This window comes from Eleutherodactylus coqui, chromosome 1 (genome assembly GCF_035609145.1).
Source record: "Eleutherodactylus coqui strain aEleCoq1 chromosome 1, aEleCoq1.hap1, whole genome shotgun sequence".
NCBI classification, from domain to species: Eukaryota; Metazoa; Chordata; class Amphibia; order Anura; family Eleutherodactylidae; genus Eleutherodactylus; species Eleutherodactylus coqui.
In genome coordinates, this window is record NC_089837.1 from 137,127,329 (window position 1) to 137,144,505 (window position 17,177).

At 40.4% G+C, this 17,177-nt stretch overlaps 1 protein-coding gene across 5 annotated transcripts in view; it reads right to left on the reverse strand.

Annotated features, from left to right (window-relative positions):
• MECOM (MDS1 and EVI1 complex locus) overlaps positions 1-17,177 on the reverse strand; it is a 478,689-nt gene that overhangs the window by 37,711 nt on the left and 423,801 nt on the right. For 4 of the 5 annotated variants that reach the window (XM_066600793.1, XM_066600776.1, XM_066600783.1 and 1 more), the window contains exon 3: positions 4,457-4,591. In XM_066600793.1, the coding sequence (XP_066456890.1) occupies positions 4,457-4,591 (135 nt within the window). Of the gene's footprint in view, positions 1-4,456; positions 4,592-6,881; positions 7,627-17,177 lie in introns of those variants that run through there. The other variant, XM_066600800.1, reaches the window with a different exon arrangement.

Here is a 17,177-nt window from a genome sequence, read left to right on the forward strand (position 1 = left end):
TTTGAAATAGGTGATGCGGGTCCTGATGTTCAGCATTAAATCTTCACTGTCGGCCATATACAGGTCATTTCATTTAGGATTAATAGACTCCATTTGCCTTCTCTAAAAATGACTGAAGTGTGAATTATGAACAACCTTTGGCCTATTCAGGAAGTTGTAATAATTGAACTAATAAAGGAAAAATTTTCCTCCCAGTGTTGTAGCAGCCGGCTGCTGGAAGTCTCCTTTGAAGGAAAATGTTGATTTTTTTTTTCTAGGCTTCAGAGAAAGACATTGCATGCTCCTCGTACGATCCACTATTATTTATGGACCGTAAAACATGCCAGAATATAAGTGCATTGTAAAGCAGACTTAAAGGACGATCTGCAATGATCATGCAGCCTATGTATGTCACACTATGGGACAGCACAGACCCTGCAACTAAACCTATAGGCCTAGTGCATCACAGCAGGGTTTTATTCATCCCAGGATACACAGAAGTATGCGCTAGTCTTCGCCTTTTTTTACCCTGCGACGACATCCAAGATTCCTGTTGTGAAACAGATGACCATTCAGCTTCAGCAACTGTATGCTATATAAAAATAGCTGCATCCTCCAGCAGAGAATTGGCCGCTGTGAAACATTCAGCCTCCGCTGGTGAAAGGGTCATGCACTTGTGCAAGCATGGTGAATAGCAATATATATTCTACAGAAGGTAAATGGGCTGACATACTATACATCAGCACACAGCTAGGCCAGTGCTTCAGTATGCAAATGACACCATTAAAAAGGGTAAAGAATAGTTATATCAAATATTACAAAGAAGAGTAATATGCAGTTACTGGACACATCAGAATACAATGTTGATCAAAACCAATAAACATGTTGATGAAATGTAGCAGATTTTATTTTTAAATAGATCTAAGTTGATTGTTATTGTTTAGGATTAATCATTTACAGTTTATGGTTCCATCTACAAGAGCTGCATAGAATTCATGAATAATTTGGTAGACAAGCTACATTGAAACTAGCAGTTCTACACAGGCAGAATTGGCCAATTTTGACCAAAATTCTCAGTCGTTGCCATTTTACTGAATTAAGAAAGGGAAAATTATTATATCAATGGGCAGTTGTAAGCGTTCAATGCAAATCCCATTAATATGTATACATGGAAGTATGTTCTACCATATAATTCTGACCACACAATTATTGTAGATGCAATATATAGCAGAGACCTATGTGCAAATAACAGAGTTCCTGTATGTGAAAAGTTAATTTGCTTGCCTTGGGGGTAAAACTTTTGGGAAGTTTCAAGATGTTTTATCCATCAAAACAAACCTTGTTCTGTATAACAAGGAATGCACTATTAAATCCCCCACACGTATAAGTGATTGTAGACAACATCTTTATTGTTTTACAAATTCAGAACTGTTTGGAGGGGGGGGGGGGGGGTGCTGCACTAGGACCCTGATTTATGATGCATGTATTGCTCTCCAGGTAATTGTTAGGGTTTTAGAGAGTAATCATTGATATAAAAGTGAAACAGCAGAACCCAGGTCACAGTAGTGTTAACAACACAGAAACAGAACTGTTAAAAGTGGGAAACAGAAAGGTGAGAGAACCCCGGATTTAATGCAGGGCGCTTGTGAAAAACTGCACTGTGCGACCTGCAATAAATGCAGAGCAGCTCTGCGCTAGGAATGAAGTGGAGCAACCATACACAGGGCGCTACTACATGGAAGGCAATTTGCGGCAGGCTGGAGTTTACAAATAAAGATGTCAGGAGCTGCAAGAATGAACATTAAGCAGGGGGTGTTTTTCTATGGCCACAACCTAACAAGATGCATGAGAGGAGTGGTTTGCAAGAGACTCGAATATTTTCCCAGTCCAATAATTAAAATGGAAATTAGCAAAGAGACTTTATTTCCGAGCAGAGAGGCCTACAATTTGCATAGTGATGTTGGCATAGGCTTTTGTATATAAAGTTTTATTGTACAGGACCAAAAGCAAGTGCAGCTTCAGAAGATAAGCTAATGATTATTGACTTTTATTTCGGAAAATGCAACAAGGCCCAAAATAAATGAGGTTTATGATACTGCAGAATTAACAGATGCAAACGTTACAGTAGCTACATGGCTCTTTTATGGCATAAGCGCTGCAGTAAAATAGTGCAGCTGACTAGTGGCGTGAATGGAGTTAAGGTCAAATATCAAGCAGGCAGATGAATCAGGGTTCTCAGCATTGTACTCCTTACAGTAAAGCAGTCCATTATAGCTTACTTCAGTGATAAGTAATGGCATGCAACAGTGCTGACTATGCATTAGATTGCAAGCTCCTATGGACAGTTCTCCTGTACTATGGCTTATAATTAAATCTGTATTGTTTTAATAATTGCACATTATTATACGTTCTCACCTCCTTGACACTATACATTAGAAACACAAATATTAATCATTATCTAGTTCTTAGAATGTCGCTGCTTTTCTAGAATGAAATCAGAGGTAAAGTATTTCAGTTCTTGGCTGCACAGCTATGTGCAGTACAGAATGTTCAAGATTTCTCCGTCCTTATAAGACAAAGTAAACTGAAAAGAAACAACTCAAATATCTTCAATATTCTATGAAAAAAATGGTCTGTGCCAGTCTATACATAAAATACAGAAATATCAGGATTTATGTATCGCTAACACTGCAGTGCAACCAATTTCAATGCAAGTAACGTGTAATCTTTAGTAGTTAGGAAAAGCAGCATTTACTAACTAGGAGCTATATACGTGTATGCTTTTATACAATATTTGAAGTCTGCAAAAAAAAAAAAAAAAAAAAAAAAGGCCAGCTAAAAATAATTATCATGGCTACACAGCAAGGAGTTTTACACTCTGGTGTTATAACAACCTGTGGCCACAGTTTTACAAGCACATTTGGCATGAAATCCTGTTATGAGACAAATTACTGCAGTTAATGCTAAGCTTTCAGACACTATGCAATTAGGATGGCAAGAATATTAAGTCATATATGTATGCCATGATGGAAGGGTTCCACCAACATTTAGAATCTGGGTCAGGAAAACGATCCTAATTATTTGTTTATTCTACAAATGTCAAACAGTTTTACTATACGCAATTTATTTGTAAATATTCTTTTTTATTTTTTTCAAGTCACACCAGATCTGGTTACATGATGTTGCCTTTCGAATAAAAATTTAATTCCAAAAAGGTAAATCTATTAACGTGATGTTTTATTATAGCTGCTCAAAGCCTTTTGTATTTCCATTCTGTTGAGTGTATTATTGGCCACTGACATTTAAAGGGTTAAGCAATACCAAGCCGAGCTGTGGACGTGATTGTGGGTGGAAGTAAAACCTTTGTTTCTGCAGAATCCTTAGCTGGAAGAAACTTTGGGGTGTGTATATGTTAATCTCATACCTCCAGCTGTCTCAAGCCTCAAACCTGTCCTTCCGTCAACCCTGTATTTATTAATGTAGGTTTAGCCTGAGAATCTGGTTATGTGTAATATGCCTATTCTATTACAGGTGCAGTGTAATGTTTGCTTGGGAGTTTCACAGGTGAGTTAAAGTAATTAGTGGTTAACAATTACTGCTGATCAAGTGTCCCCCATCTATACAGTGATATTCAATAATCTCTTACACAATGAGAGTGTTCATTATGTGATGAGTACTGCTTATTCACCAGTTGGCAGATCTTAGTCTTCATGCAAAAGAATAAAAGGTCCTAGAGAACCTCTTAAGAAATCCCTTTCATCCTGCTCCTAAGAGCAGCTTTCTCAGAGTTGAACAGGACAAGGCCCGGCCGCCTTAACCTCTCAAGTCCTGGAGAAGACAACAGCAGGGCACCTCAACAATAACTAAGTCACACTGTCTGGAAATCATACCTAATATACATATAGAGCAAGTAGGCAGACAGAATGGCTTGTCATATTCCTCATCAAGATATATCCTCTGCCATCACGCATTAAATGCATACGTGATATGATACATGTAAAAAAAATAAATAAAAAGTTACAATTCCCCTTTACTTGAGGCATTGTCTTAAAATATACACACAAACTGAGAAAATATGATAAAGGATCATTTTAAGATGCAAAGACTAGGCATTAATATTTATAATAACGGCCATTTCCTTATCAGAATAATTCGATTGGATTTCTCACTAACATTAATCTTTGTTCATATTAAATGTAGAATAAACAGATGCTTTTTTTATTTCACATGCATTTCTTATTTCAAATGTTACAAGACTCTTAGTAGATTTAATGCTAAAAAGAAGAAAAAAAAAAAAGATTTAAAGTGAACATTTTTCTTATTTATCCATTTTACCTTGTTGGCGTATTGATGACATTCATAAAGGACATAATTCATTGAGTATTATTCATCTTACCCGGACTAGTGAGGAGCCATAATCTATCAAATTGTATTATTGTATAGCTGGTAATAATTAGGAATAAATAATGGGACATACCTGGTCATTTAGCTGATATGGCACCAAATTGTGCTGATGGTAATATCCAGCAAATCTGATAAATTTCAGCCAGTTGCCTACATCTGGTTGACTGGCATCAATGCAGAATTTCACATTACAATGTTCATCCAAGATCTGAAGAGAAAACACATTGGTATTCAAGTTACATGGGGTCCTTAATATATTGCAATTGTCCCATGTATATAACTTTGTAAAGTGCATAGAAATTACTACAATTCTCTGAAGATCCGTTCGCTAGAACTGAAATATTTAAGTAACTTTTTATCCCTTCATCTATAATATAATCTCCTCATATGTAACACATACATCTTGATCTCATGGCCGCGGGAAGTTTTATTGTGTTCAGGAATTTACAAACAAGGCGAAGCGCTTTCTATGACTAGAAGCACACAGATTGCTGAATGTGGCTGCCAGTAATTTTTGCTTTTCTGCAGCGTGGATCACCTTCACTCCATAAACTCCTCCTGACAATATCTACTTTTCACTTTTCTTAAAGACACTATTTGGAGCCCTGAAGGAGTTAAGCCTTGTAATTATCCCGGCCCTAATTTGTAAGAATTCACATCAGATCTCCAGATTTCCTCCCAAGTCGTTTTTATTGCCGTTAACAATAAGCCAAATGTCTCCTAGAGGTTTAGCAAATCTCCTGAATATCCACATTGCAAATGACAGTGTTATTATCCCCTGTCTTGTAGGGACTTACTCTCTCATCACTATAATTTATAGCCCAACCTGATGTGAATATAGTCAAGTAGTGAAATTAACAATATTGAGACAAACAATTAACCGAGTAAATTATTTCACCTTTTACTGCTTCATATCATTTTATTTGCACACAAGTTTGGAAAGGTGGCTGCTATAATTTTGTATCACTGCAACATGTATGATTTGCACTAAAGTTTGCTCTCCCTGTAGCTGAATTTGTTCTACTTCATACCATTGCAGCACACTCTCCCTGTGTACAAAGAGCAGGCTGTCATAGCTCGGTATGGCCCAGGCGAACAGCCGGCAGCAGTTGCAGGTCATTAACTATATAACTAGTTGAATAGGAGCAAGACTGGAGCTTGCATGAAAAGCACTGGGCGAATAAACCTCTTGAGTTGAAGCAATTAAAGTCCAGGGTACAAAAGCCTTTCCTATACAGCCCTCTCCATTCTCACAAAGACTCCTTCTCAGTGTTAGTCTATTATAGGGTTAAAGGGCTACAATTCATACAGCTCTGGACCCTAATATAAGAAGAAAGAAGAAGTTACATTGTATCCTGGAGTCCCTGCATGCTTCCTGTCCGACCTAACTTCACATCATCCCTACTTCTATACAAGTATGTGGATCTGTAAGGCCCAACTAGGAAGTTCTGAAATCTGGGCTCATTCTTTTGATTACACTTGTGATTCCTTCAAATAAAAAAAAAAAATAAAAGATAATAAAATCTGGCAAAACCTGTAAAGACTCCTAAGGCCCCTTTCACACTAGTGTTTTGCTTGATTGAGATTTTCTCTCTTTTCCCTCTTTGGAGCAGAGGGAAAAAAAAGGGGGGGGGGGGGGGGGAGTAAAACTGAAATAAACGGATCCGGGTTTTTTTTCCCCCATTGATTTCAATAGGTTTTTAAAAAAAAAAAAAAAAGAAAACTTTCAGTTTGCTTCAGTATTCTTTCTTTTACTGGAGCAAATAATGCAAAGTCATACAGAAATGTAATAAGTTATCTTTAAAAAAAAAAAAAGCACACCCTGCTCCTTTATTTAACAGCTGTGATCAACTGAATTGCCACAAGCTTCACCTTATTTTCATGCTATACCTGCGACAAAGTTGGATGATCGAATTGCACGATTAAAAAAATAAATAACTAAAAAAAAATTTTTTAAATTGATCTATAAATTTATGCAAAATATTTAACCACCACATGAAAGAAATCAAAATGGAAGAAGTAGAGAAATGATGGGATTCTAAGGAGGATTCCAATATGCTATATACATATATAGCGTTACCTGCGACCACTGTCCTCTCAGGTTAGTAACTAGCAGCCTGTGATCTCCCTGCACCTGATCTTCTTCCTGTCTCCCGGGGACTATCACATCACCTGGAGGATTTACTGCTAATACCTTGGCTGAATAATAACCTCATGCTGAGAAAGTGGCCTGACTGGTATAAATGAAAGTGTCTTCCAGACAAGTAGTTGTGTTTACCTTGTGTCATCAGCTAAAGATCATACACAAGTCACAGTGAATGCTCTATTCTTCTCTAGCCTGCGATAAGAGCAGAGTAGGCGCAGTGCACACCTAGCAGCGATCAGGGGAGTTAACACTGCAACTTCAGAGGGGAACTCCAAGTGTAACCACAAGTGCAGAGCACAGCCAAGAGCTAAGCCTCCACATCCCAGCCGCTGCCAGAGGAGTCCTCACTTACCTGAGAAGGAAGCCCTGTCTGCTCCAGATCCCAGCCTAGAGCTGCTGTAGCAGCATGATCCCAGCAGATCCTTCTCCGGACACTTCCTATGCTCTTATCAGCCAGCCAGACAGCAGCAGCAGCAATCAGCCGTGCTGGAGAGTCACTGCTGCAAGTCTGTCCTGGATACCTCCCCTGTCTTGGAGTAAAAGGATGATCCCCTGTCCTGGGATTTCGCCTCTATAATGCCATGTCCAAGTGCACAATCCCTGCAGTGACAGCAGCTCTTTCCGTCTTGGCCCCAGTGTCTTGGAAATGATGAGACTCCTTGCAAACACGTCCCAGGACGGAGCTACAAGGTTGCAGATCCCACTTGGTGCCTTTCTTCAAGATCCTCCCGGGAGCAATCCCCCCTTCCCAAGTCCTCAATGCACACTGTGAAGTTCTCTATGTGACTGCTGAAGTGTCTCTATAAAGAGGATGAGAGCGGCCATCCAGAAAGAGGAGGAGAGGGGTCCCCAGCTATCTCACAGCACAGACACTGGCTCCTCTCTCAGGACATTTTTAAAGTGACAGCAGCAGCCTCCTGTAGGAGAAGAGGTCACTAAAAGGTCGCTAAAGACTCCTATAGGACACTCTGATTACAGATGCACCATCCCCTTCAGCATGTCCATTCCATCCAGGCAATCAGCGACCAATGGGGAGATCTGGGGTGGGTGGATTTCATTCTTACAGGGAAATCTCCTCTCTTTAGCCTTTGAAGAAGTCTGTTCAGTCTGAAAGCCTTGTCTCATCTTTACTAATAGACCATAAACTGGTCAGTGCAAGCTCAGGAGGTTGCAATCACCCTATAGTAATACTAATATTTACAGGCAAGATAATGCAACAGGAAAGCGACATAAACTAGCAACTTTAGACCTGACTGCAATTAAGTAAGTCAAGGTTAAAGGAGTTTTCGTTAGGACTTTACAAGCAGGGAAATTTTTGCTAATTTAAACCAGCTAGATTCTGATTAATTAATTACTTAAAAACAAACACCGCAGCATTATGTGTTTATTGTTTTTTTTCTGTTTGTTTATTTATTTTGCTGTCAAACTCGCAACATTGTTGCAGAGATTTATACACAAATCTCAGAATTTGGAACATTTTGCAGGCTCTTTACTTTATATCGTGATCTCGCAGTTTATTTGATTTCTAAATGGAAAATGAGAGTAAAATTCCTTCCGTCACAGGACATCATTATATTTTTATGGATCTCAGAGAAAAAAAAAATCTAAACTTTCCTGTTTGATTAAAGGCTATATGCACACGAATGGTTTTTCCGTCCTATTTCCTGTCCGTAAAAATTGGACTGAAATCGGACAGGGTTAAAGCATATTATTTTAAACGTTTATCTGCACGTGCGAATTTGTAAGCAGATGAATAGTCCGAGCAAAAAGGAATCGCAGCATGTGCTATTTGGTTGGGATTTTTGGACGAAAATTGACCATTCAAGTCTATGGGTGCATTTAAAAATAACGGATGCACTCATTTGATACGATTGTGATCCGTTTTTTTTTTTTTTTTGTCGCATGTAACCAGAAAAAAAACTGTGTGCAGAACCCATCATGCGTTTATTTATTTTTTTGTATGCATGTAAATATTGGATGCAAAACCGATAAAAAATGCGGGGAAAAATTCCAGAAATGTATAAAGATCACGTGAAAAACGCACCAAAATGAGTCCAATTTTTAAAGACTGAAAAAAAGCCGCCCGTGTGAATATAATGTAACACACAAGACCCCTCTGAAGATCAGATAATAAAGTATTTGATGCGGATCATGTTTCTCTTGGCTTCCACTTTCCAAGTAACAAGAAGAATTTCGAATATTATAAATGTGCACTGTTATAAAGTGCTATTTATTTAAGAGGAGGGGGCAGCTTTCTGGACATGAGATGATGATTAATATGTCTCAGCAGACTGTTATCTGTGACATTGAACTGCTGCTTTAGATAATGGCCATTGTTTCTGCAAAATCACACAGCAATGCTAGGTAAGACAGGAAAAATCCTTTGTAAATAACCTTACAACTGGCCAGAGATTCCCATAGACTTGGGTGCTTGAGAACCTTAAAAAGGTCCCGGTTTTCTGGTCATTGGTTTCCTGCCCTCCCCAATCTCACCCATTGTTGGAGAGTTTCTTTCTTACTTTTTTTTATTTAGTTATAAATTGGAGCAGCTCTTGCTATGAGCTATTTTCTTCCTGTCAGGATGAGGGATTTGTTTTATGATGCATTGTGTATTAAATACAAGTAATCTGGGAAACTGATTGCTTGAGTCCATAGGTCTGATCCTAGATTATGATAGGAGTGTCCTTCTCCCCTCTTTTTGTTCGGACTGTTTCTGAAAAGAAGGAAATGTTTCTAGCTATTGGTATCAGCTCTTAAAATACTGGGATCTCATGAAAGGGGCATGGAGATTTCTTTTCTCTCACTTTGTTTAGGGTGGAGAATTCAGATTGCTGCTGGAATCACAATTGCAGCATAATGAACTTTGCAAATCCATTCCACATTCTTCCAGCAGGTGGCACTACTTCCCGAAGTAAATAAAGAACCTCCACTGGAGCTGGCACTACTAATAGCAAATATTCGTAAACTGTCACACGACACCCAATAACACATGCAGTAAAATGACCTACACTAACTCTTTCCATGCTGGAATCACACTTCCCTGTCCCCCCCCTGCTGTGGTTATGTAATAGTTTACACGTTTCGTTCTGCTACATGAGGTATAGTCTGACAGCCATTGTAGAATGGTAATGAAGGAGTTAACTTAAAAGTTTAGACAACTTTCTTCTCCTGTTGACATGGAACTACAATTTTCAGCCGATCGGACAGTTGTATAGCTATATGGGGCACCCAAGTAATGTAGGTCAGTGATAAACTGTTTTACATGCGATTTCAATACGATGGATGCGTTGCGTTTTTAACGCTGGTTATTATGGGAAGCATATGGAAAAAGAAGTACAGAGCGGAGAAAAATGCATGATAAAAACACATTTAAAAATCCAATAAAAATAGCTCATAAGTTGCATGGAAAATGGACTGTTTTTCACTGACTAAAAATGCGCTTGCCCCTGTGAATACAGTCTAGATTGGCCTATAGGTCCAAGAGAAAAATCGCTTACATTCTAAGGACGTGCGAATTCTGTCCATCTTGGTATCGAATAGAGCCCATGTGGGAAAATTGCCCGTGTGAACACAGCCTCACAGGGGCACTGGTGCCAGAAACCCAATAATTATCCTACAAATCAGAGGGTACGTGAAGAGGCAAAATCAGACATTACGTACAGTATCGGATGACTGAAAAGGAACACTAGAAATGATGGCTCTGCTACCAAGAGCTTACAACTCATGAAAAGTTAGGAGTGGCCCAAAAGGTACAAGTGCTTGTTCTGTACAATGGTCCAGCCATGTTTATCTAAATAGGGCACTATACATAAAGCTGTATGAGCCAATGGCTTCTTTGCTATATAAGAAGGCACCAGTACTATAGGTAGCACAATGTGGGTGGGGGTCCTCAGCTTCAAGCCTTTAATATCTAGTTTACTATGATGCAAGATATGATTCTATAAATGACAAGTGGGGGGTTGACCTTTGAGACTCCCATTGATCTTGGGAATGAAGGGGCCACCGCACCGATTTAGCACTACAACAGCACTCCAGGTCAACCAGCTGTGCAGGAAACTGCAGCCAGCCTCATTCACTTACGTAGAGTTGTGCTGGAGGGCTCTGTACGTTGGTGGCCGGGTGCCACTGTGCAAGGAAAAACAGTGCTAGATCAGCATTATAGATCTTTCTTTCTTAGGATAGGTTGAGATTACAGAGGTCTGACCCCCACTGGTCATAATGGGATGGCATTTCCTAGTGATATGTCTTCACTTCATAAAATTGAAATGCCCCTTTAACAATACTACTCTGTCTATGGCACCAAAACAATCAATTTAAAGGAGAAACATAGTCAAAGGAATCATCTTATATGATAGATACATGAGAGCAGGTGACATTGGTGTATTGCAGTACCCTTTAGATGTTTGGAAACACACCTTAAAAATGTAAAGTTAGGAAATAGTACTCCCGAATCTTGAGATTAACACATTTTTTGGACTAAAAGATTCACTTTTTAGTAAGAAAAAACTATCCAATGTCAGGAAGGTTTGGCAGTGCCAGACCCCTCTGACCGCTTCTATAGTGATCAAGTAACTAACTGATCATTAGGACCACCAAACCAAACAAGTACTTTGCCTGAATTCAGTTGCTCCAATCTAGCCACCGCTGATTCAGAGACTATGATCTTTTACCCTCCCCCAGCATCTGTGCTGTGTACAGAATGAGTATGGACACTAGCATGAATGCCATGGAGAGAAGTCAGTGGTCATAGTCACTGATAATAATCAGTGGCAGCTGGACAAGAGTTACAGAGTGAAGGGGGGTTGCTGCCCGGCCAAAGGAACAGGTGGCACTTTTACTGCTGGGGGCCACTATTTATTACTATAAAAGCCACTAAGAGGGGACATGATCACTATTGGGGCCACTGCGCTATCCAAGTCCACTTGAAACTAAACAGTCTACTTCTTTAGCCTACAAGGGAAGGCTTAATTAGTATGACATTTTTTTATTCTATTTTCTGTTGTCTAAAACTGGGTGTGCCTAATAGGTGCGTCTCAGAACCCGAAAAATAGAGTACATGTTTATTGAATTAAAACAAGACAAAACAAAAACAGTTCAATCTTCCATCTAATGTTTGTAATATGGAAATATCTTCAAATTGTGGACTTCTTGAAGTATCCACCCTTTGCCTGTCTGACAGCCTTGCATACGTTTAGCATGTGGTGGATCAACTTTTATGTTTTACAGTCAGTAGATAGATTTCCATTGTTAGTAGAAAATCTCTCCGAGATGTTTCTGACTAGTTATTTGCTGTTTAAAATGTAAGGTGTTTCCAAACTTCGGAAGGTTACTGTATGAAGGTTCCATGGAGGCCTCATGCACCATGCCTACCTCACCAAATGGGCTGGGAGTTGGAGTACCCAATATTTGGTGATTGGTGTGGGTCTTAAAAGTGGGAACGACCCCTATCAGACATTATTGGCATATACAGCTCTTTGTCAAAAAAATCAAGCACCTAGAAGTTGTTATTTTGCTTCAAAACTCATCATGCAGTAACATCTCAGGCAGATATGCAAATGATAAGAGTTGTGGCGTGATTAGGATAAATGGTCTTGCCACCTGAGGCCATAAAAGTGGTTCCACCCTTGACCTATAGAAGGCTCTCAGAGACTACTTGTGTGTAGCGGACCTCTTTTCCACTTGTATAGAGCTTGTAGACCACTAGACGCCTCTACACTGCAATCAAAGACATTTCACCCAGTTAACAGAATTTGAGAGGGGGGGCATTATTGGAATGCAGGAAGCTGGATGGTCATATCGACAAATAGCCCGCCACCTGGGCTGTTCTCACCAGACTATTAGGAGATGTTGGGACCAGTGGATGCATGAGGGGAACACATACAAGGCAACTAGGCTCAGAATGCCCTCGACAGACCACCAGTAGAAAGGATCATCTGATCGTCCGACAACCACAAGCAGCTGCAACTGTTTAATGTCCACCATCCAGACCGTTGGCACCATTATTACAGGCCCCTGTGTCTATCAGAACCATTTTCAGGTACTTGGCTGAAGGACATTTGGTCTTACAGTGCCCATTACATGTACCGCCTTTGTCACCTATTGCTCCTGTTTGCAGTGGTGTCGTTAGCAACAAAACGAGACTGCTAGAGAGTAGAACCGAGGTGTCTTCAGCAACAAATCCAGGTTTAGTTTAGGTACTGACAATAGCCGTATTCCTGTCTGGAGACATAGGGGTGTGAGGGACAATGACAGCTCAGCGATATGTTCAGGACATCCTGTAGCCACACGTGTTCCTCTCATGGCGGCTTCCAAGAGGCAGCAGGATAATGCTCGGCCGCACACACAATGGGTGTCACAGGAATGAATCTACTACATTGTCACACTTCCATGCATGCCTGGTCACCAGATTTATCACCAATAGAATATGTACGGGATCATCTGGGACACCAACTTTAACAGCCTACGAGTTTGCATGATCTAGAGGCTCAGTTACAGAAAATATGGAGGACAGATATGCCGCAGGATACCATACAGAACCTGTATACCTCCATGCCCACCCATATCTTGCATCCAAGCTGGAGGTGGCCCAACATGGTACTTAAGCCTCCCTTCACATTTTCAATCTTCTGCAATATGTTATCCTTTTGCTCTGATATTGTAATCACTTATATTCACGTTACAATCACACACAGAAAGTTCCATTCCATTCCGATAGCTCCTTCTAGGTGCTTGATTTTTTTTTTTTTTTTTTTACAATGAGTGTATTTTATGGAATTTCCATAAATAATTCAGGTGGGATTCACAGTTTTTATATCAATTTTGATAAAAAATAAGAATTTCTTGTTTTGTTTTTTTTCAAATTATTATAGCTATGTGAAGCATGACATTTGGAAATTGAGGTATAATTTAAACTCATGTTTAAACTAATCTAAGATCATTTATCTCTGGATAATCAACGTAATGCTCTGCTTGTTGTCTACAAATGATTGTTTCACAATAGTGATTATCCTGAAGTCAACCACAATGTGTCATTTCCCAAGCTGTTCTGCTAGAATGGTTAGTGTGGGGATGCCCTCAGTGAACTGATAGGTATCCTTCTGCCCCAATGCCCCGAGGAGAAGAGGAAAAGGAAGGAGCTTTTAGGAAACCTGGAGCCAGTTAATGAGCCCCAGCTCCGGTGTTAAATTCAGTTCATCCTATGGGAGTATCAGGGGTCTGTGTCCATCACATCAAGACACACAAATGCCTGTTCCCCCACAGAATACTACTACTCCTCGCAGATCTGTCCCTGCTAAGGCCTCCAGTCACTTCTGCTACAGCTCACTCCCCACATTGTTGACACATCAGGACTAGTAAAACCATGAGGATAGAGATTATTCCTATTGTATGTTGTTTAGATGCATTTATTATGTCCAAATCATACATATATGACACTTTCTATTATGTGAATGAATGCAGGCTGAGTCAAGAGCTAAGGATATGCTCATTTTGACTAATACATGATGGTAATGATGATAGCAATGTAAAGGCTCATGCTCACAGCAGTGCCATGTATGTGTAGTGGTATATATAGTATTACAGATTTCTGTGCTTCTGTAAGGGTCCTTATAACCTCTTGATGACGAGTGCCAATCAACGTGATCGACGCTCATTTACCTAGCCTCCACACAGGCCAATTCAGAATATGAGGGACACACAATCGCTCATACGATCATTTGTCCCTCATACATTTTCATAGCCATCAGCAGCACATTCCCCATTTACACAGGGAGATGGCTACCAATAACAGTGATATTTTTGGGGATGCACAAAAAATGCAATAAGCCAATGAACAAGTGTTTGCTCCTTCGTCAGCTGATTGGGTTCATCTTCACACAACTTGGTGATGAGTCAAATAAACGTTTGTATGAACATTTATGCCCGATCATTGGGCCATGTAAAGGGGCCTTAATGTTTTGGAAATGCCATTATTATTTTTTCTCATGAAATAATACAGAATCCTTGATAAAATTAGCTTTGTGCTTCAAAGCCCTTGGAGGTGCTGTACACATATGCATCTGTACTACACGGGTCCATAATATGGTCATGTAAACGGGACCTGCCAGCTTTCCTGACATATGTGTGTTAGTAAATACTTATATTCCCCATAAACTGGTTGTGATGCAAATAAGTATGGCAGGTAACTGCTGAGGCCACCTATCCATGGTACGTCATCACTGGCAGCTTGGGGGAACTGTCGAAGCATCTGAGATGGATCTTTCTGCCTTATTTTTTGCCAAGGACCAGACACCCCTTTAAGCATCTAGCAGTATTTATTATTTATAATAATTGCGTTCCATATTTTGTGAACCTTTAATGCAGAGTAGGTGGTCCCTGGCCTTTGATATATTTCTGTATCCAAATAATCTACAGATTACCCTCGTAGGGTCTATCAATCCATATTAGGCTTTGTGGATCTGAAGGTCCAGTCGTTATTCTGTTGTGTTGTATGATATTATTATTAATCATAACATTTCAATGCACTTACATTGCTTTCCTCAGTTTTTAAACTAGTCGGCCAAGGGCCCCACCCTATATATATTCCTATATAATGACACAGGACAGGGGTAGGACCACTCCAGTATTGGCGCAATAAATCAGGAACACAGAAAACTCTCAGATAGCAGGTGAGTTTAACTATTTTATTCCAGACGCAAATGACAACACGTTTTGGGGTTTGAATGCGACCCTTCATCAAGTAATGTATTATGCACAACATTGGGCATATTCTGACAGTTAGGGCTCATGTCCACGACCATGCTTCACCGCATATTACGCATGCGTTGCATGGCTGCGTGATACATGGTGAATGGAATCAATGAAAGTCAGTGGACTTTCATTGATCCATGCACACCGGTGTGTAGACCCTGTGTATTGATATGCACCAGAAATAGATCACAGCATGGTCTATTTCTCTGTGTACCATGCAGCACCAGTCCTATACATTGGTAGAGGCAGCGTATGTAACACTGTCCATAAGCAATATATTGCATATGGTTGTTGCTTTCATATTCATCCCCGCTCTGAAACAGATTATCCCAAACAAGAGCAGCTACCGCTGTCCACATCCTGACCTAAAGGGGTGTTTTTAATTCAGGCAAATATGACCGAGATGGGAAGACCGCTGATTACTAGCTGGCCGGGCTGACCGTAACAGCTAAGCTTGGAGGCTGCACTGTTTCTGTAGCTCTCTGTAGAAGTCAAAGATATACTGTTTCTGCAGTTCCCACGTTATGGAAAGAGTGTAGCCTGCTGTGCTATTCACATAGCTCCCAGTGACTTCTATAAGAGTTACAAAGATAGTGTAGTACAGGGCGCTCGGCTATTTCCATCCTTTCAACCCCCTCTGGCACCATATTCAGGGTGGCCAGGGGAATGAAGGCCCTAATTCCTGATAAGTGTGGGTCCCAGAGGTGGTACCTGCACTTATCAGACGTTTATGGCATATGCTGTAGATATGCCATAAAGTCTAAGATAGGTTTACCATTTAAATTTGTGCATAAGAGGTTATGGAATCACAACAAAAATGGTGAGTGCATTACAAAGGGCACTGGTCATCATTCTTGTTAAAGTTTCTATTTTTTGCAATGACACGTCATGTATAAGAATGATACATCATGTAGCTATAACTTTCTCTTCGAAGTAATACTGAAGTGGTCACCGTGTGCTCCTATGATTTAATAGTGGACTCGTAGTGCCCCCACAAACTAATCATGGACCCTTTGTGTTCCTTCCCAGGTAATGGTGATTCTTTGCACCCCTGCCCCCAAGTATTAGTGGTCGCCTGTGCTACTTCACTCCACAATAGTGGCCCTTCTATGCCCCGCCCCTGACCCCATGTAATAGTGGTTCCATGCTGCTCCCTGCCCAGTAAAAGTAGTCCTTTGTGCCTCTGCCCCCAATAATTATTGCCCCTCAGTACCTTAAACCCATCACAACTAATAGTGGCCCTCTGTGTCCCTGCTCCCCCCCCCCCCTGATCCCCTGTGCCTTTGCTCTCTCCCCAATTAATAGTGGTCCAAGGAGACCTTGCCCCCGAGTAATACTGGTCCCTGTGTGTCCCTGCCCCTCAAAGTAATAGTGGCCCTCTGTACCCCTCCTCCTCAAGTAGTAGTGGTCTTCAGTGCCTTTTCTTCCTGTATGTAATAGCGCCCCCTCTGTGCCTCAGTATTAGAGTAGTCCACTATGCCCTTAATTTGTCTCTAGAACCTTCAGATCTTTACACTCTTATACAGCTGCCACAGGATACTGTATGCAGCCTGCATCCTCCTCCCATCACCATTCTCTCTGGTGTCCCAAAAATACACTAGCAGGGCCAAAGTGGAGGAGTCAGGGGAAGAATATGCAGACTGCACACTGTGTGAAGAATGATTATGTAAAGATCTTAAGATACCACTATTAGTGTGATGATGGGTCATTTAGACTTAGGGGTCTGGTACAAATTGCGATCATTGCCCTATAGCTACTCCAATAGCTGTTTATTGCATTTTGCTGCACTAACATGTTTTGCCCACGGAATGTCACTGCAATGGTGGCAATAGCAGTGGAAAACCAAGCAAACAGTTGTGCATATATATTATTCAAATGGTAAGGTAAACTTATTATTTTA